Source organism: Pongo abelii, chromosome 14, assembly GCF_028885655.2.
Source record: "Pongo abelii isolate AG06213 chromosome 14, NHGRI_mPonAbe1-v2.0_pri, whole genome shotgun sequence".
NCBI classification, from domain to species: Eukaryota; Metazoa; Chordata; class Mammalia; order Primates; family Hominidae; genus Pongo; species Pongo abelii.
In genome coordinates, this window is record NC_071999.2 from 28,271,195 (window position 1) to 28,292,516 (window position 21,322).

Below are 21,322 nucleotides of genomic sequence, written 5' to 3' on the forward strand. Positions count from 1 at the left end.
TTGGATAAAGAAAATGTGGTACGTATACTTCATGGAATACTACACAGCCATAAAAAGAACAAAATTATGTTCTTTGCAGCAACATGGATACAGCTGGAGGCCATTATCCTAAGCAAATTAACACAGGAACAGAAAACCAAATACCGCATATTCTCACTTGTAAGTGGGAGCTAAACATCAGGTATTCATGGTCATAAAGATGGAAACAAAAGATAATGTGGCCTACTAGCGGGGAAAGGGAGGGTGGTGGTGAGGGTTGAAATTCTAACTGTTGGGTAGTATGGTTGGTATTTGGGTGGTGGGGGTATTCATACCACAAACCTTAGCATCATGCCATTTACCCAAGTAAAAACTTGCACATGTACCCTCTGAATCTAAAATAAAAGTTGAAAAATAAAGAGCAAACAAAACTGGGCCAGGGCAGCAATTCAAAGCATGATTGATAGATAGATAGATAGATAGATAGATAGATAGATAGATAGATGACAGATTAAAATAAATCTAAACTACAAACTTGTCTTTTTACTGTCTTGATAATGTTTTCTTATGGATTCTAGTTTTTAATTTTGATGAAGTCCAATTTATGTATTTTTCCTCTTGTTTCTTGTGTTTCAGTGCTATATCTAGGACTCCATTGTCAAATCAAAGGTCATGGAGATTTATTTCTATGTTTTCTTTTAAGAGTTTTAACACTGGCCAGGAGCGGTGGCTCACACCTGTAATCCCAGCACTTTGGGAGGCCGAGGCGGGCAGATCACGAGGTCAGGAGATCGAGACTATCCTGGCTAACAGGGTGAAACCCCGTCTCTACTAAAAATACAAAAAATTAGCCAGGCGAGGTGGCGGGCGCCTGTAGTCCCAGCTACTCGGGAGGCTGAGGCAGGAGAATGGCGTGAACCCCGTGGGGCGGAGCCTGCAGTGAGCCGAGATCGCGCCACTGCCCTCCAACCTGGGCGACAGCGAGACTCTGTCTCAAAAAAAAAAAAAAAAAAGAGTTTTAACATTTATGTTAAGGTTTTTAATTCATTTTGAGTTGTTGTATATGCTGTCATGTAAGAACATCACCTCACTCTTTTGTATGTGGCTATCATTATCCCAGCACCATTTGTCAAAAAGAGTGTTTTTTCTCCATTGAATTTTTCCTGGCAATGCTGTGAAAAGTCAATTACCCATAGATACTTAAATTAGTTTCTGGATTCTCCATTCTCTTCTGTTAGTCTATGTGTAAAGTTACGGATCTACCCTTGACCCGGAATGCCTATCAGAAGCTGATCAAGTGCACACTTTCTGTTCTTATGATAATTACAACTGGGACTGGACTCTACAATATTTGACTGTATAGTGTCTTCCAAAATTCTTTCTTATAATATTTCACCTTGTTAATAAACTCCTGAGCCTAAGAATGGAAAGAAACATGTTTTATACTCACAGTTTCTTAATTTCGAAAACTATCCTGCATGGACTGATCACTCAATTTAGGAAGCTGGCATAAGGAGCATTTATTAGCATTCTGAACAGGGACCTCCGATCTAAGACTCTAAGTACTACAATCATTTAGTAGTGAAATTCCATTCTGTGATTGGTTCTTACAGAACTAGTTGTACAAAAGCCCAAAGATACAAGAAAGTTCACAGAAAACTGTTTGTAATACTTAGAAACTGGAACCAATAAAAAAGGTAATCAGTTGGGGATAGATCATTATAAAGCCTCCATATGAATGAATTATTCATGATTATTTAAAATTGAAATATGTCTGCAGTTACAGAATAAGTTGCATAGTATGATCCAATATGTATATAAACAACATCATATATGTATGTGTGTGTGTATATATATATATATGTATATGTGTGTATGTGTATATATTTCACCTTGTAATATTTTATCTTGTTAATAAAACCCTGGACCAAAAAATGTAAGTTAAAGGATTGTGTGTGTGTGTGTGTGTGTGTGTGGCGCACGCATGCGTGTGTGCTCATAACCAAATTTCTGCAGGAATAAAGGGAATGTTTCTATATGATGACTTTGCCTTTTCAAAAAAAAACAAAAAGCACATATATTTAAATTGTTTAAGGGGAGGTCCATGCTCTTGACCTTTAAACTAAATTGCCTTAAAACTTCCCTCCATAAATTCTCAAAATTCTTCTTGGAATTATCTGGGTTGACTGAGAACAGAGCTACAAAGAGCCATAACACTTTCCAAAGTTGGAGACAAAATATTCCTTTTAAGCTTGCAGGGCAAGCCCCTGGCTCCTAAGCAGGCTGCCTGTGACCCTGGATATGAATTTCAGGCCAGTTCCTTCTGCCTTTTGGAGTCTGGTCAGCCTACCTGGATTTTATGTTCTTCAGAAAATCTTTGACCTTTTCCAGGGAAAACTTCACTATATCACTATTTGCCGGTAAAACTTTGCTTATATTTTAGAACCTCTAGAAAGAATGCAACTCTGTATATACTTTGATGTTATTTTATTAAAGTCAATTTCAGAATTCTGACCTCCAGAACTCCAAGAGAATCCACATTTCCTCATGGATTTGCTACCTCAGTTTGTCCAAGAACTTATTGAAGTGCACCTCCTGGACCTGGCAGTCACTCCCAAAACAAGAGGAAGCAGCCATGAGCCACCAGAGCTCAGAGAACTTAAGTGACACACACAGATTCTCCTATTGGAACTGAGGTCCAGATGCCCAGGCAGGCCCAGAACTCATTTTTCTACAGATGAGGGCATCAATTCTGCAGTGCGCTCACGCTGTCTGCTCCAGACCTTCAGGCTCTTCTGTCTAGAATGTTCCTCCCTGCTCACTTTGCACACCCAGGACCCAGCTCAGATGGGACTCCTCAAGGACACCTACCCACCTGGCCAGTCACACCTTCCCGTGGCACCTGCTCCTTGCTGTCTCCTCACCAATCATACTCAAAGCAGATGCTATGGATTGTGTTTATTTACCAGCTACAGGAGCATTAACATTTTATAATTAATATTTAGTCAAGTTTAGTAAGCTGTATTTTTGAGGATATAGGCAGATAGTTTAGAATTTCAGATAAAGTGTTACAAAGTTCTTACTGGCATAAGCTCCAGCAATTTAATATGTTCATCCTTTTATTTCTAATATTGTCTATTTTCCTGATAAATCTTGACAGATGATTATCCATTTTTATTAGTGTACTTAAAGAGATGTTGATCTTTATTGAACTTTGCTGGATTTCTGTTGCAATTTTTTTATCCGTGATTTTTTACTAGCAATTCATATCTACTAATGTGTTTGGATTTATTCTGAAGACTTTTTCTAATATTTCTCAGATTAGAAACTCATTTCGCTAATTTACAGTCTTTCTTACCTTCTAATATATCATTTATAAGTCTAATATTTCCTTAAATACTGCTTGTGGTAGGCAGAATAACAGCATCCAAAATATGTCCATATAGTAATAGATATTGATGCAATGTAATCACAATGGGCTAAAAGTGGAAGACAGAAGCAGAGACTCAGAGAGATGTGAAGATGCAATACTGCTGGCTTTGAAGATGAAGGAGGGGACACAAGCCAAGGAATGCAGGTGGCCTCTAGAAACCAGAGCAGTCAAGGAAAAGAACGATCTTTTAGAACATCTACAAAGAATGCCACTCTGTAGATACCTTGATTTTATTAAAGCCAATTTCAGAATTCTGATCTCCAAAACTCTAAGATACTATATTTGTGTTGTTTAAGTCACTGGTTGTGGTCCTTTATTACAGGACCAATAGGAAACTAGTGCACTGCATTTGTTGGATCCACAAATTTATAGTTTTACCAATTATAACCTTTAAATATTTTAGAATATTCATTTTAATGTCTTCTTTCATCATCGGTTTTTAGAAGTTTATTTTTTCTGTGTGATTTTATGTCCAAATGAAGGCTATTTTTCTGACAATTAGATTAAGGTTAAATAATGTGGTCTGTGTGATGACAATCCTGTGACACATGCAGCTTAGGATTTCATCAATTATTCTAGATTTAATGCATGATCTACTGGACATATATAAAATATTAGACTTTAAAATAGGAAGGTTGAAATATTACATAAACTAAAAGGGCATCAAGTTTTTATTTTTTGCTACTTATATTTTACATATCTTTGTTGATCTTTTTTTCAAAATGTCTTTGCTCAAACAATTACTGAGAGAGTGTTAGACTCTGTTCATACAATTGAATTGTGCCTTTTGTAAAAAGAATTCTTCTGAGTTTTCTTGTAATGTACAACATGTAAAATACATATAGCCTCTTTCACCTGAAAAGCAGTATAGTATGGAAGGGCACAGGGACAAAAACACACAAACAAAAACCTTCACCGATATCATTGAAACCACAGCAAAAACAAATACAAAGCACCTACTGTATGCAGGAAACCTGCTGGGCCCTGGGGTACCTGCTCCAGCTAATTTCCGTGACAACCCAAAAGACCAGGACACAGATGAGGAGACTGAAGGTCGAAAGGTGAGGGCCTGTGGCAGGTGGCAGAATTAGGGCTGAACAAGCTTTGCTTGCTCCAAAGCCCAGGCTGTGGGGTGGAGAGCAAGGGCCACAGAAGATCTGTGCCCTCCTCAGAGAAGAGTCCTGCTCCTACCTGCCCTCTGCAGCCCACTTGGGTTGGCATCGTAGAAGCAGCCTTTCCCCAGCCACAGCAAGGCCAGCAGTGCCAGCATAGGGGCCATCTGAGTTCTCAGGAGAGGGCTACCAGCAGGGACTTGTGGGCCTCATCCAGGTGGCCACCAGGTTGTTGGCTACCAGAAGGTGCGATACATCCTCCACATCCAACTCATTGGCAGTGTGGCCAGCTGGTGCACGCCGTGGGGCTTCCCTGTGGGGAGAGTGGCTCAGGATGGGCTGGCCCCTTCCCCACACCCCCTCGCCTACCCAGCTGATTGGGCCACAGGTAAATCCTGTCCCTATGCACCTGGCCTGGGTAGCTTCCTTCCCACAGGACTGCAGAGACCTGTGTCCCTTTGGAGAGACCCCCACGCCATGCCATCCCCAGAACCCACAGCTGCACTTCCCGGTGTGCAGCCATCGACCCTACCTTCCCCTCAATCTCTCCATCGCCTTGTCGGGGAGGCACTTTACAGATGACAGAATTGAGGTTACACCGATGCTCAGCAGCAGGGCTGACCCTGAGCAGATCCTGCATCAGTTTCCTTTTCCACAAAAATTTGGATTAGCAATATGGCCTTCCTGGGCTCTGGACCCACGGGTGTGTTTGTAGGCAGAACAAGGTAACACAGGGGCTACACGTGGCATGTGTCTGTGTCCACGTAGGAATGCTGGCAGTGTTCATGAATTCTCACTAGGAAAAGGAGCCAGAGCCTCAATTTTGACAATTTCCAGATACAAATATATGGCCTCAAATCACATAAAAGAAAGAAGAAAGTTCTTCCTCACCAGCAAACCAAAGCCATACAAATTAGGCACCTGGGAGGCAGAGGAAGAGTGAGAGAGAGAGAGAGAGAGAGAGAGACTGTGTGTGTGTGTGTGTGTGTGTGTGTTTAGTGAGGTGGCGGCTGACATCAATGGTGACCCAAAGACATCCCCAGTCTCAGTGGTTTTAACGTTGCTAAAACTCCTTCCTGTCATCTTCCAGCAGTCAGAGGAGTACTCATCAAAACAGCTGAGGTTGGCAGAAGAATTTGCACCCATTAGGTTGGCAAAGAATTTGCAAAGTGAGCATCAGGGCTGGGTGGAGGACGGGAGGTGACCAGATGGTTAGGGGGACAGCTCCTAAAGTCAAGGATCCTACAGGTGGCAGTGCTTCCTGATCCAGGAGCTCTATATCTGTCTCCATCTTAAGGAGAAAACATTGTGGAGACAGGGTATCACTCATGATGTGTTACAACTAAGAGCAAAAATCTAGGACTCTCCAAAGGAATAACAGCACGTGCATAGGATGGGCCATGGGGCTACCAGGAAATATTATTAGCAACAAAGGGGATTTTCGTGATCCATTGAGTATAAAAGGTAGGATATAAATGGCATCCACAGCACAAACTCAATTTTCTGAGATCTATTTTATATGCACACACAAAAAGACCAGAAGGAAATGTGAGCAGTGGGAGAATGGGTAAGTTTCATTGTTCCCTTTCCATTTCTGAGTTTCTAATTTTCTGTGGAGAGAAAGCCCACGATACATCATGGTATTTGAGAGGCAGGATCCTAAAATCTAAGCCCTGGAGCTAAATCTGCCATCGATGCCGTGGGAAATCACTCCAGCACTGTGCCTCAGTTTGCTCACCCATAAAATAGAAAGAAATACGTCCTTCCCTACCTCAAAGGAGACCAGAATGCAACAGCAGCCCACATGCATGTCCTCTGACTGGTTTATGCTCTTCCTGCGCAGTAGGGCTGTCTATGTCCACAGCCTTATGCCCTGTGCCCTCTAAAACCCTGAGTCGGGTCTGAGCTGGAGCATCCTGCAGCCCTCCTCCTGCAGCAGCCCCGCTGGTTTCCAGGCACATAGGCCTTGGCGGCCAACAGTTCCTCCTCCGGCAACAGCCTGCATGTGGTGACACAGTCCAGTGTGCACAGAATGCACTCTGGCTAGCACCCGCAGCAGCTCGCAGCTGCACAATTACACACAGCTGTCTGGGTGTGGTGCCCCCTGCTCCACCACCTCTTGGAAGTCTTCCTGGATGCACCAGGAATTTCCTGCTGGCCAGCAACGTCCTCGGCCTTTGGGTGCACCGAGATGAAGTCCTGGAGGGTGCTGGCCACATCAGGAGGTAGGGGCATGGCAGCTGAATGCAGCCAGGTTGAAGGCAATGGGAAGCTGGAAGTGCTCAGGACAAGGTGCTGGTCCTCCCTTGGCAGAGGCAGGCCACGAGATCCTTGGCTGACATCATGCGGATGGTCCTGATAGACCCATGTCCAGTCTTCATGACACCTTGGGGACGGAGAGTGCGGTCAATGCACACGGGTCAGCCAGTCCATACCCCCGTGGCCACCCATGCCCAGCCTCAAGCCACCTCCTGCTCTCCCCCAGTGAGACCCTAGGGTCAGTGTAGACCCCACTGCATGAAAACTGGGGGATCCAGCCGTTAAGGGGCATTTGTGGTGCTCCCTCAGTAGGTGGTCTCCGTGGCCTGGGGTTGGGGTCTATTAGGGTCTACCAGGCCCACTCCCAGCCCACTGTTTACCTCGTGGGCCTCAGCTTCCTCCTCTGCAGAATGGGACGCTGACCCTGCCCAGCTTAGTTCCTTCTAAGAACATCTGATCCCTGAGTGCCCACCTGGGCAGGGTCTGGGTGGCCTGAGGGGTCAGGACCCAGCTATAGGACCCCAACCCCCACCCCTTACCCCTCCCAGCACTGGGCCACGCAGGAAGGCAGAACTCCCCAACCCCAACCTGTCAATCCAGGAGCCTTCTCAGCTGGACCCAGGGCCACACCTCTGCCCACCGGCTCACACCTGGGCCATGCAAGGCAGGGTGGATGCACCTGCCTGGCCCTTGAGCGCGTAGGGGAGCCACCGTTTCCCACTTCGGAGGCTCAGTTCTGAGGTCGGGATTCCAGGCACTCCCTTCTCCCCCATTCCCAAACCTCCTGACTGGAAGAACTCTCTCGGCACAGCCTTTTCTTTCGGGGTCCCAAAGTGCCTGTGAGCAGGCAGCTCCCGATCTCCTCTCTGTGACACCCACAGACTCAAAAACACCCATGTGCTCACTCATGCAGACAGGCGCTCTGGCCTGCGGCTCTGAGGCTGAGCCGGCTTTGCCTTGGTGAAGGACAAGGCCCTGGCGACCCAGATTCTCTCGCGGGTGGCTGGGGACAGAAGGGCGGTGGCGTGCTGGGCTGGCTGGAGGGCCCCAGGCCCTGGCGCGAGTCCTGCAAGGATGCTGCCTCCAAGTGTGCTTGTGGGTGGCGGATCCCAGGGCCTCCCGGGAGAGTGTCCACTCCTCCTCGGGGGGCCTGGCTGCTCAGCGGCGCCCCTCTGTGGTGAGACTCGCCCAGGCCCATGTCCGGCCCACCTCGCCCCAGCCAGACTCCCCTGGGCAGCCTCAGGACAGAGAACCCTGAATTCAGAGGGAGGCTGGAGGTGTGGGGTCTCTAGGCACTTGCAGGGTGGACACCCAGGGCTCACCCTCAGCCCTACCCAGGCGTCCCCAGCCTCACGCTCGCAGAGCTGAGGAGGGGGCTTCAGGAAGGTGGGGGCTACCTCCCCGCCCAGTACCGTCAGGCTCTGAATTCGTACCTGGGAACTCTGCCTTGGCTGACTTGGGGACCCCTTCACTGCTCAGCCTTCCCCTCTCTTCCTGCCGCGGGCGGTACACCTAAGCTCCCTGACTCTTCCCACGCGGCCCTGGGTCCCCTCCCCACAGGCTGTTCCCTGCACCCGCGGGTGGGACTGGACCCTTCCCTGCACGTCCAGCCTGCTTCCCGCGGTCTTCCTCCGTCTGGCCCTGGCATCCCGCTCCTCTGGCCCCAGGCTGTGTGGGGACAGCTTTCCCCCAGGCCCGTCGTCAGTGTCCTGAGCTCCGCCGACTCCCGCCCGCTGGCGTCGCAGGCCTGGTGACAAGCTGTCGCTGGCCTCTAGGGCTCCTGGGACTCAGGCACACAGAGCTCCCTCGGGGCCAAATTTGTGTCACGCGCAGGGACACCGGAGATGCGTGCACAGTCCGTGTAACGGCCTTGCTTGGCGCCTCTCTGTTTCTCTTCTGAGGGGCTGAGAGTCGCGGAGTTTCCTGGTTGGAGGCTGTGGCGGACGCGATTTGCTTCCTCGTATAGGGTTCCGGAGGCGGCGAAAAGTCCAGCGGGTCTCCGAAGCCGGTAGACAGAGCCATGAAGACGTCGGGCTTCAGGAGGGGGAAGGGCGAGCTGCCCTGGGGCTCAGCCCCCGGAAGGCGGGCGCGGGCGCCGGGAGTGAGAGTGCGGACCACGCCTCCTCCCAGCTCAGGCGCCACGACCCGGACAGGGGGTTCGACAGGCTCCGCAGAGCTGCCGGCGGGGACCGGACAGAGACAATGCGGCGGATCCTTTCGCTGCCGAAGAGTGGCGTGGCTGACAGAGACGAGAAGAACAGGTAATAGGAACCGGAGCCCGGCAGGGGAGGGAGGAGGGCGAGTCGGGGAGAGGCCTCCTTTCCTGCTCCCGGCCCACCCCTGTCCCCGAGGGCGCTGGGCTTTGTTCCCTCTGCAGCCCGCAGCAGCCGGTGTGGCAACCTTACAGGAGCGCCAAGGTCATCATTATGAGCAGCGCGATGAAAACAAAACTTCAGCTGGTCCGATCCTCTCATAATTCCCGTTACTTTACTGAAAGTTTTAGTGCTTTAACTAAAAAAAATTAAACATACCTAGCTTTTTATTTTTGTTGTCCACATTTTAAACAACGTTATATATGCTATGGAAACAAGCATCATGAGAAAAATAATTTCTATATTATATTAACTTCTGGGCTAAAAATTCTTTGGATAAAAATCTAATATCCCTTTTATATCCACCTACACCTGAGTAATAAGTTATTTCATGAATGACCTCAGAAGGATCCTTTGAAGTGAGAGCATGGTTCCCTGTTCTTGAATAGTAAAACTCATTTTTCTTTTTTTCTCTTTCTTTCTTTCTTTCTTTCCTTCTTTCTTTCTTTTTTTTATTATACTTCAAGTTCTGGGTTACATGTGCAGGACGTGCAGTTCTGTTACATAGCTGTACACGTGCCATGGTGGTTTGCTGCACCCCTCAACCCGTCACCTACATTAGGTATTTCTCCTCCCCTAGCCCCCCACCGCCCCCGACAGGCCCTGGTGTGTGATGTTCCCCTCCCTGTGTCCATGTGTTCTCATTGTTCAACTCCGACTTATGAGTGAGCACATGTGGTGTTTGGTTTTCTGATCTCGTAATAGTTTGCTGAGAATGATGGTTTCCAGCTTCATCCACGTCCCTGCAAAGGACATGAACTCATCCTTTTTTATGGCTGCATGGTATTCCACGTGGTGTATATGTGCCACATTTTCTTAATCCAATCTATCATTGATGGACATTTGGGTTGGTTCCAAGTCTTTGCTATTGTGAATAGTGCCAAAATATACATATGTGTGCATGTGGGAAGACTCATTTTTCTCAAGATGTGAACTCTTCATTTTAGATAAACCAAATAAAAACATCAAGGTTTTAAGATTTTTGGGTTACATATGCTACCTTTTACTGTTATGATGACATTAAGAAAATTTTTGTAACAGAGCAAAGACTTGCCCTTGTATATATCAAAGTGTGATATTAAGTTCCATTTGCTAAAAGATGAGAAGACAGATAAATGTGTGGAACAGAATAAAAAATGCACAAACACTGAACTATATGTAAAATTTTAGAACCTGATCCTGATGACATTTCATACGTGTATGAAAAGATGAGTTATTTGTAAATGAAATGTCTGTTAACTGGAGAAAACTAGCTAGATTTGTACGTTACAAAAATAAGTTATTGATAGAATATGCATAAAAACTTATACAAAATTAGAAAATGCCAGAATAAAACATGAATGCCTATTTATACAGATACATTTTTGTGTTGACAAAGACCTTCCTATGAATGCATCCTGCAGGTTGATTTAGAAAACAAAAATTAAAACTCCCCTTACATCAGAAAAAATTAACAAAAGACAACATACTTGCAAAATATTCACATTATATACATAAATATAGACATATATTATTTGCAATGAAAAATATATTTTCCTTTTACAGAGAATTTTTTTAAAGAAATGGGAGCTATAATTTTAAATTGGCCAAAGTACTTTTTCCAGATCTACTAGTGATCTGGAAAATCAGTAGTACTTATACCAGTGCTTAAAGTTTAAGTTGCTGTTAACTTTTTAAATAAACAATTTGGTGGCGAACATCACTCTGAAAAAGATATGTATTCTTTACTCATTAATTCCGTTATACTAAAATATTTTCAGGAAATAATTAGAGATGCATACAATTCATTTTTCTCAGCACTGCTTCCAATAGCAATGTGTTAAGGAAATGGGCAAATAAGGGATTTTATAAATAAATTTCAGTGCATCCATAGGATGAAATTATATGTAACTACTGAAGGTAGCAATAGACATGGATGCATGTTGACATGGGAAGATGTACTTTGGTATATGAGGTGAGAAAAAATCGATTTGTTTATACAAACACACAAACAGAATGGTCTTGTGGTAGCCGAAAGTATACACAAAATGTGATAAAATTTTGTTATTTTGGGACATTTGTATTATAGGTGATTTATTTTCCTTTTTATTATTGTGATATCCACAATGAGCATGTATAACAGGTTTAGTGAAAGTTTATTATTACTGAAATAATCCTAGGTAAGAACAGGAATATGAATCTTGAACAGATAAAAAGAAGTTCTTGCTTTCTATTAATTTTTTTTTGTGGATTGGTATCTTCTGCCAAGGTTTAGCCTCTCAGAAATAGAGGGAATCTTTTAATCTGTGCTGGTAGATTGTATTGTGTATACTCTTTATCATATACATGTCTTTTATTATGGATAGATTTATTACATACATGCAAACAATTATAATTTAATAATTTTATTTTAGTGGCGTCCTTATGAAAATAAAAAATAGCAAATATAAATCATTTCTATTGCACAAATGTTACTTATCTTTACGAGTTTTCTGTAAAAATATTGAACTCCTCAAATATATTTATGTAGTCTTTTAATCCATTTATTCACCAAATGTGACCTGAATACCCACTATGTATTTTACTCTCTCTCAGGACCTTTCCAAGCTTAAAAACTTTATGTTTACCTACCCAGTCTGAGCAAGTTGAGAGAATTAAAATTGGACTATTAGGACTTAATCTAAGTTGAAGCTTTTCCTCCCTCCTTTCAAACAAAAGCATTTCTGAAGGTAGAAAGTTGTAAAAGATAACCTTTAAACTATTCTTTTGAAAATTTATAACAGTGTTTCTCTTTTCTTAATTTCAACTTTTATTTGAGATACAGAGGGCACATATGCAGATATCATACATGGGAATATTGAGTGATGGTAAAGTTTGGAGGACAGATCGCATCACTCTCGCCATGAGCATAGTACCTGATAGTAGTAATTTAACCCACTCCCTTATAACAGTCTTAAAGACTAATATTAATCATTGATAATATCTGATTTACATATATCATATAAATCAAAATATTGAATAAAATGAGCCATGCTTATTCATTTGAATTTTGATGTTTCTTTGGCTTAAAGTTTTCTGAAATCCAAGTAAGAACAGTTTTTTGGTAAAAATGTGTCATTGTTATCTCAGCTGTTTTTTTTTCGCTGTTCTTTTTTGGGTTGTCTTCCTATTTTTTATTTCTATGGGTACATAGCAAGTGTACATAATATATTTATGGGTACCTGAGGTATTTTGATACAGGTATACAATGCATAATTATCATATCAGGGTAAATGGGTATATCTGTCCCCTCAAGCAGTTACCGTTCTTTGTGTTACAATATTCCAAATATACTTTTTGGCTATTTTAACATATACAATAAATTATTATTATTATTATTATTTTTTGAGATGGAGTCTCGCTCTGTCGCCCAGGCTGGAGTGCAGTGGCGCCATGTCGGCTCACTGCAAGCTCCGCCTCCCGAGTTCACGCCATTCTCCTGCCTCAGCCTCCCGATTAACTGGGACTACAGGCGCCTGCCACAATGCCCGGCTAATTTTTTGTATTTTTTAGTAGAGACGGGGTTTCACCGTATTAGCCAGGATGGTCTGTATCTCCTGACCTCGTGATCCGCCCGCCTTGGCCTCCCAAAGGGCTGGGATTACAGGCCTGAGCCACCACGCCCAGCCAATAAATTATTGTTGACTATAGTTTCCCTGTTGTGCCATCCAGCGCTAAATCTTATTAATCCTATCTAAATATTTTTGTACCAGTTAACCATCCCCACTTCCACCCTCCCCCAATCTCAATACCTTTCCCAGCCCCTCCTAAGTATTGTTCTACTGTCTATCTCCCTTAGTTCAATTGTTTCCATCTGTAGCTTCCACAAATGAGTGAGAACATGCAAACTTTGTTCTTCTGTGGCTGGCTTATTTTACTTAACATAATGTCCTTCATTTCCATCCATGTTGTTGTAAATGTCAAGATCTCATTTTTTTTATGCCTGAATAGTACTCCATTGTGTCTATGTAACACTTTTTCTTTACCCTTTCTTCTATGGATGAACAGTTATTTCCCAAATCTTGGCTATTGGGAATAATGCTTCAATAAATATGAATATGCTCATAGTTCTTCAATATACTGATTGCCTTTCTTTGGGGTTTATACCTAGCAGTGGGATTGCTAGATCACATGGTAATTCTATTCTTAGTCTTTTCAGGAACTTCAAAACTATTCTCCAAGGTGGTTGTACTAATTCACTTGGGTAGTTGGGAACGTGTCTGTACTGGGGACAGATAACTGAGACTACACGTAGTTTGTTTACCGGAAGGAGGGAAATAGCTCCTACTCTTGGTCATTTGAACCCATTTTTTGGAATGGGTGCTTTCATACACGGAAGATTTCAATGTTGGAGACCGTCATTGAGTCCTAGAGGGATCTGTAAGTAGGAGCCCATAGGAAAGAAGATATTGAGATAGCAGTTGGGAAAAACAGAGATACAGCTTTCAGGACTCTATTTTTCCAGCAGTCTCTCTCCTTGGGTTTCAGAGCACCTATGAAGATTCTCAAGGGCTTGCTAGTTGGTGTGGAGCTGAACTAGGCAGGACCTACGCAGGGAACATAATTAAAGTTTATCTTTGTTAAGGTTTTAATCTTTCTGCAAAGCATATTTCCAATAATGACATAGACACTTGTTCCTTTAACTTTCGTACATTGAGCTGTCAAGCATTTCAGACATTTCAGGGAACTGTCTACACTGTTTTAGGGTAAAGGGCAGCAATAGGGCCTACTTAAGTGGTTTCCATGCTGAAGAACCAAGACTGCCATTTTTTAGTGGCACAGATTAGCCTTTGAACCAGAGACAGGTAATGGAGAAGACACAGTGTCTCTTTCTACCTTGTTTTAAGCGATCAGTTGGTTCCAGTTCAGGTAACAAAGGTTACGTCACTCGTTAATTGGATATTGAATTCAGCCTTCAGGACAGACACTTCTGAAGACAAATTATTCTCAGGCTCTGCCAATATATTGCCGGTCACTATTTGTTAAGGAACTAACGGTGAGTCTTCATCGAACATTTCATAGGTTGGGAAAGGTGGAGGCAGAAATAGGTAACTAAAATCTTTTTGAAAAAGAGGCCAATTTTAATTATATTAAGAAATATTATTTATTGTATAGATAGCTGACCTTTCCCCAGATTTTGTTTTTGTTTTTGTTTTTGTTTGGGGGGGTGATACCCAGACACAAAACAAATAATTTTTTTTTTTAAGAGAAATGAACTCACTCATTTTTCTTGTATGTTTTTCTCTTTAGACTGTGCAACGAACAGAGTTCTGGTGACTCATGGCTTTCAATAGATGATGAACTCTTTGAATAGTACCAAGGTAAAGTGCAATAGAAGATGAACTCTGAATAGTACCAAGGTAAAGTGCTCTTTTGTGAAATAAATTTTCTTGCTCTGAATCTAGTTTTGCATAGTATTTACTCTTCAACTGTGGCTGCGGTCTACCTATAATAGTTTTATGGTCTTGGGGAATAGTTGGTCAGAAAAAAAACGTATTATAGAAATATGACTATTTGAATTGCCTTTACTTTTTTTCTTTGGAAAATGGGAAAGGGTGCTAAATACTTAGAGGAATTGGGGGCTGAAAAATGGCATGAACTGGGAAATACATGGTGACAGGAAAACTGTATGTGGAAAAGCTTTCCCACAGTAGAGGAAACTTAAAATATGGTCAGCGTTTATTTGGTGAGTATTCTCACAGGAACTTTTCAGTCATACTATTGTGATCTTTATAATCCTTGTGCCTGAATACTTTTAATGGGTTCAATTACTCATTATAGTAACCATAGAATGTCCCTGGTGTCTTTCAGTTCCAAAACTGTAAAGCACATATCATATGGTTTCCTTTTACTTTCTTGGATGCTTATTGTGGGATGACACAGTTTTTAGTAGGAAACTTTTTCTCTCTTTGGTCCTTGGTTCTGTAATTAGACTCCAATAACATTGTGGAAATGTAGCTGGGCATGTTGGCACATGCCTGCAGTCCCAGCTCCTTGGAAGGCTGAGGCAGTAGGATCACTTGAGTCCAGGAGCTCCAGACCAGCCTGGGCAACATAAGAAGACCTCACCTCTAGTTTTTCTTTTATATATATATATATATTTATTATACTTTAAGTTTTAGGGTACATGTGCACAACGTGCAGGTTAGTTACATATGTATACATGTGCCATGTTGGTGTGCTGCACCCAGTAATTCGTCATTTAACATTAGGTATATCTCCAAATGCTATCCCTCCCCCCTACCCCCACCCCTCAACAGGCCCCAAGAGTGTGATGTTCCCCTTCCTGTGTCCAAGTGTTCTCATTGTTCAATTCCCACCTATGAGTGAGAACATGCGGTGTTTGGTTTTTTGTCCTTATGATAGTTTGCTGAGAATGATGGTTTCCAGCTTCATCCATGTCCCTACAAAGGACATGAACTCATCATGTTTTATGGCTGTATAATATTCCATGGTGTATATGTGCCACACTTTCTTAATCCAGTCTATCGTTTTTGGACATTTGGGTTGGTTCCAAGTCTTTGCTATTGTGAATAGTGCCGAAATAAACATACGTGTGCATGTGTCTTTATAGTAGCATGATTTATAATCCTCTGGCTATATACCCAGTAATGGAATGGCTGGGTCAAATGGTATTTCTAGTTCTAGATCCCTAAGGAATCACCACACTGACTTCCACAATGGTTGAACTAGTTTACAGTCCCACCAACAGTGTAAAAGTGTTCCTATTTCTCCACATCCTCTCCAGCACCTGTTGTTTCCTGACTTTTTAATGATCGCCATTCTAACTGGTGTGAGATGTTACCTCATTGTGGTTTTGATTTGCATTTCTCTGATGGCCAGTGATGATGAGCATTTTTTCATGTGTCTTTTGGCTGCATAAATGTCTTCTTTTGAGAAGTGTCTGTTCATATCCTTTGCCCACTTTTTGATGGGGTTGTTTTTTTCTTGTAAATTTGTTTGAGTTCAGTGTAGATTCTGGATATTAGCCCTTTGTCAGATGAGTAGGTTGTGAAAATTTTCTCCCATTCTGTAGGTTGCCTGTTCACTCTGATGGTAGTTTCTTTTGCTGTGCAGAAGCTCTTTAGTTTAATTAGATTCCATTAGTCAATTTTGGCTTTTGTTGCCATTGCTTTTGGTGTTTTAGACATGAAGTCCTTGCCCATGCCTATGTCCTGAATGGTATTGCCTAGGTTTTCTTCTAGGGTTTTTATGGTTTTAGGTCTAACATTTAAGTCTTTAATCCATCTTGAATTAATTTTTGTATAAGGTGTAAGGAAGGGATCCAGTTTCAGCTTTCTGCATATGGCTAGCCAGTTTTCCCAGCACCATTTATTAAATAGGGAATCCTTTCCCCATTTCTTGTTTTTTTCAGGTTTGTCAAAGATCAGATGGTTGTAGATATGTGACATTATTTCTGAGGGCTCTGTTCTGTTCCATTGGTCTATATCTCTGTTTTGGTACCAGTACCATGCTGTTTTGGTTACTACAGCCTTGTAGTATAGTTTGAAATCAGGTAGCGTGATGCCTCCAGCTTTGTTCTTTTGGCTTAGGATTGTCTTGGCAATGTGGGCTCTTTTTCGATTCCATATGAACTTTAAAGTAGTTTTTTCCAATTCTGTGAAGAAAGTCATTGGTAGCTTGATGGGGATGGCATTGAATCTATAAATTACCTTGGGCAGTATGACTATTTTCATGATATCAATTCTTCCTACCCATGAGCATGGAACGTTCTTCCATTTGTTTGTATCCTCTTTTACTTCATTGAGCAGTGGTTTGTAGTTCTCCTTGAAGAGGTCCTTCACATCCCTCGTAAGTTGGATTCCTAAGTATTTTATTCTCTTTGAAGCAATTGTGAATGGGAGTTCACTCATGATTTGGCTCTCTGTTTGTCTATTATTGGTGTATAAGAATGCTTGTGATTTTTGTACATTCATTTTGTATCCTGAGACTTTGCTGAGGTTGCCTATCAGCTTAAGGAGATTTTGGGCTGAGACAATGGGGTTTTCTAGATACACAATCATGTCATCTGCAAACAGGGACAATTTGATTTCCTCTTTTCCTAATTGAATACCCTTTATTTCCTTCTCCTGCCTGATTGCCCTGGCCAGAACTTCCAACACTATGTTGAATAGGAGTGGTGAGAGAGGGCATCCCTGTCTTGTGCCAGTTTTCAAAGGGAATGCTTCCAGTTTTTGCCCATTCAGTATGATATTGGCTGTGGGTTTGTCATAGATAGCTCTTATTATTTTGAGATACGTCCCATCAATACCTAATTTATTGAGAGTTTTTAGCATGAAGTGTTGTTGAATTTTGTCAAAGGCCTTTTCTGCATCAATTGAGATAATCACATGGTTTTGTCTTTGATTCTGTTTATATGCTGGATTACGTTTATTGATTTGCATATGTTGGACCAGCCTTCCATCCCAGGGATGAAGCCCACTTGATCATGGTGGATAAGCTTTTTGATGTGCTGCTGGATTCTGTTTGCCAGTATTTTATTGAGGATTTTTGCATCGATGTTCATCAGGGATATTGGTCTAAAATTCTCTTTTTTTGCTGTGTCTCTGCCAGGCTTTGGTATCAGGATGATGCTGGCCTCATAAAATGAGTTAGGGAGGATTCCCTCTTTTTCTATTGATTGGAACAGTTTCAGAAGGAATGGTACCAGCTCCTCCTTGTACCTCTGGTAGAATTCGGCTGTGAATCCATCTGGTCCTGGACTTTTCTTGGTTGGTAAGCTATTAATTATTGCCTCCATTTCAGAGCCTGTTATTGGTCTATTCAGAGATTCAACTTCTTCCTGGTTTAGTCTTGGGAGGGTGTATGTGTCGAGGAATTTATCCATTTCTTCTAGATTTTCTAGTTTATTTGCGTAGAGGTGTTTATAGCATTCTCTGATGGTAGTTTGTATTTCTGTGGGATCGGTGGTGATATCCCCTTTATCATTTTTTATTGCGTCTATTTGATTCTTCTCTCTTTTCTTCTTTATTAGTCTTCTAGTGGTCTCTTAATTTTGTTGATCTTTTCAAAAAACCAGCTCCTGGATTCATTAATTTTTTGAAGGCTTTTTTGTGTCTCTATTTCCTTCAGTTCTGCTCTGATCTTAGTTATTTCTTGTCTTCTGCTAGCTTTTGAATGTGTTTGCTCTTGCTTCTCTAGTTCTTTTAATTGTGATGTTAGGGTGTCAATTTTGGTTCTTTCCTGCTTTCTCTTGTGGGCATTTAGTGCTATAAATTTCCCTCTACACACTGCTTTGAATGTGTCCCAGAGATTCTGGTATGTTGTGTCTTTGTTCTCGTTGGTTTCAAAGAACATCTTTATTTCTGCCTTCATTTCGTTGTGTACCCAGTAGTCATTCAGGAGCAGGTTGTTCAGTTTCCATGTAATTGAGCGGTTTTGAGTGAGTTTCTTAATCCTGAGTTCTAGTTTGATTGCACTGTGGTCTGAGAGACAGTTTGTTATAATTTCTGAGGAGTGCATTACTTCCAACTATGTGGTCAATTTTGGAATAAGTGCAGTGTGGTGCTGAGAAGAATGTATATTCTGTTGATTTGGGGTGGAGAGTTCTGTAGATGTCAGATGTCTATTAGGTCCACTTGGTTTAGAGCTGAGTTCAATTCCTGGGTATCCTTGTTAACTTTCTGTCTTGTTGATCTGTCTAATGTTGACAGTGGGGTGTTAAACTCTCCCATTATTATTGTGTGGGAATCTAAGTCTCTTTGTAGATCTCTAAGGACTTGCTTTATGAATCTGAGTGCTCCTGTATTGGCTGCATATATATTTTGGATAGTTAGCTCTTCTTGTTTAATTGATCCCTTTACCATCATGTAATGGCCTTCTTTGTCTCTTTTGATCTTTGTTGGTTTAAAGTCTGTTTTATCAGAGACTAGGATGGCAACCCCTGCCTTTTTCTGTTTTCCATTTGCTTGGTAGATCTTCCTCCATCCTTTTATTTTGAGCCTGTGTGTGTCTCTGCACGTGAGATGGGTTTCCTGAATACAGCACACTGATGTGTCTTGACTCTTTATCCAATTTGCCAGTCTGTGTCTTTTAATTGGAGCATTTAGTCCATTTACATTTAAGGTTAATATTGTTATGTGTGAATTTGATTGTGTCATTATGATGTTAGCTGGTTATTTTGCTCGTTCGTTGATGCAGTTTCTTCCTAGCCTCAATGAGCTTTACAATTTGGCATGTTTTTGCAATGGCTGGTACCAGTTTTTCCTTTCCATGTTTAGTGCTTCCTTCAGGAGCTCTTTTAGGGCAGGCCTGGTGGTGACAAAATCTCTCAGCATTTGCTTGTCTGTAAAGTATTTTATTTCTCCTTCACTTCTGAAGCTTAGTTTGGCTGGATATGAAATTCTGGCTTGAAAATTCTTTTCTTTAAGAATGTTGAATATTGGCCCCCTCTCTCTTCTGGCTTGTAGAGTTTCTGCCAAGAGATCAACTGTTAGTCTGATGGGCTTCCCTTTGTGGGTAACCCGACCTTTCTCTCTGGCTGCCCTTAACATTTTTTCCTTCATTTCAACTTTGGTGAATCTGACAATTATGTGTCTTGGAGTTGCTCTCCTCGAGGAGCATCTTTGTGGCGTTCTCTGTATTTCCTGAATTTGAATGTTGGCCTGCCTTGTGAGATTGGGGAAGTTCTCCTGGATAATATCCTGCAGAGTGTTTTCCAACTTGGTTCCATTCTCCCCGTCACTTTCAAGTCCACCAATCAGATGTAGATTTGGTCTTTTCACATAGTCCCATATTTCTTGGAGGCTTTGTTCCTTTCTTTTTATTCTTTTTTCTCTAAACTTCCCTTCTCTCTTCATTTCATTCATTTGATCTTCCATCACTGATATCCTTTCTTCCAGTTGATCGAATTGGCTGCTGAGGCTTGTGCATTCGTCAAGTAGTTCTCGTGTCTTGGTTTTCAGCTCCATCAGGTCCTTTAAGGACTTCTCTACATTGGTTATTCTAGTTAGCCATTCGTCCAATTTTTTTTCAAGGTTTTTAACTTCTTTGCCATGGATTCGAACTTCTTCCTTTAGCTTGGAGTAGTTTGATTGTCTGAAGCCTTCTTCTCTCAACTCGTCAAAGTCATTCTCCATCCAGCTTTGTTCCATTGCTGGTGAGGAGCTGCGTTCCTTTGGAGGAGGAGAGGCACTCTGATTTTTAGAGCTTCCAGTTTTTCTGCTCCGTTTTTTCCCCATCTTTGTGGTTTTATCTACCTTTGGTCGTTGATGATGGTGACGTACAGATGGGGTTTTGGTGTGGCTGTCCTTTCTGTTGTTAGTTTTCCTTCTAAGAGTCAGGACCCTCAGCTGCAGGTCTGTTGGAGTTTGCTAGAGGTCCACTCCAGACCCTGTTTGCCTGGGTATCAGCAGCGGAGGCTGCAGAACAGCGGATGTTGGTGAACAGCAAATGTTACTGCCGGATCATTCCTCTAGAAGTTTTGTCTCAGAGGAGTACCCGGCCGTGTGAGGTGTCAGTCTGCCCCTACTGGGGGGTGCCTCCCAGTTAGGCTACTCGGGGGTCAGGGACCCACTTGAGGAGGCAGTCTGTCCATTCTCAGATCTCCAGCTGCATGCTGGGAGAACCACTACTCTCTTCAAAGCTGTCAGACAGGGACATTTAAGTCTGCAGAGGATTCTGCTGCGTTTTGTTTGGCAATGCCATGCCCCCAGAGGTGGAGTCTACAGAGGCAGGCAGGCAGGCCTCCGTGAGCTGCGGTGGGCTCCACCCAGTTCGAGCTTCCCAGCTGCTTTGTTTACCTACTCAAGCCTCAGCAGTGGCGGGCGCCTCTCCCCCAGCCTCGCTGCCACCTTGCAGTTTGATTTCAGACTGTTGTGCTAGCAGTGAGCAAGGCGCCGTGGGCATAGGACCCTCCAAGCCGGGTGCAGGATATAATGTCCTGGTGTGCTGTTTGCTAAGACCGCTGGAAAAGCGCAGTATTCGGGTGGGAGTGACCCGATTTTCCAGGTGCCGTCTGTCACCCCTTTCTTTGACTAGGAAAGGGAATTCCCTGACCCCTTGCACTTCTCAGGTGAGGCGATGCCTCACCCTGCTTCGGCTCATGCTCGGTGCACTGCACCCACTGTCCTGCACCCACTTTCCAACACTCCCCAGTGAGATGAACCCAGTACCTCAGTTGGAAATGC

The 21,322-nt window shown here is 42.9% G+C and overlaps 2 protein-coding genes across 5 annotated transcripts in view; one reads left to right on the forward strand and one right to left on the reverse strand.

Moving 5' to 3' along the window:
- Positions 1 to 8,329, reverse strand: part of LOC100938826 (protein mono-ADP-ribosyltransferase PARP4) — a 117,746-nt gene extending 109,417 nt beyond the window's left edge. For 2 of the 4 annotated variants that reach the window (XR_010136659.1, XM_063714756.1), the window contains exon 1: positions 6,296 to 8,137. Coding sequence is in view for 1 of the 4 variants with exons in the window: in XM_063714756.1 (XP_063570826.1) it covers positions 6,296 to 6,330 (35 nt within the window). In the remaining 3 variants the exon portion in view is untranslated. Of the gene's footprint in view, positions 1 to 6,295; positions 8,138 to 8,216 lie in introns of those variants that run through there. The other 2 variants (XR_010136661.1, XR_010136660.1) reach the window with 2 other exon arrangements.
- Positions 8,330 to 8,917: 588 nt separating this feature from the next.
- The window catches only part of LOC103889448 (phosphatidylinositol 3,4,5-trisphosphate 3-phosphatase TPTE2-like), a 151,078-nt gene continuing 138,673 nt past the window's right edge, over positions 8,918 to 21,322 (forward strand). Inside the window, exons 1-2 of the transcript XR_010136662.1 lie at positions 8,918 to 9,044; positions 14,424 to 14,533. The gene's annotated coding sequence lies outside the window, so the exon portion shown is untranslated. The remainder of the gene's footprint in view (positions 9,045 to 14,423; positions 14,534 to 21,322) is intronic.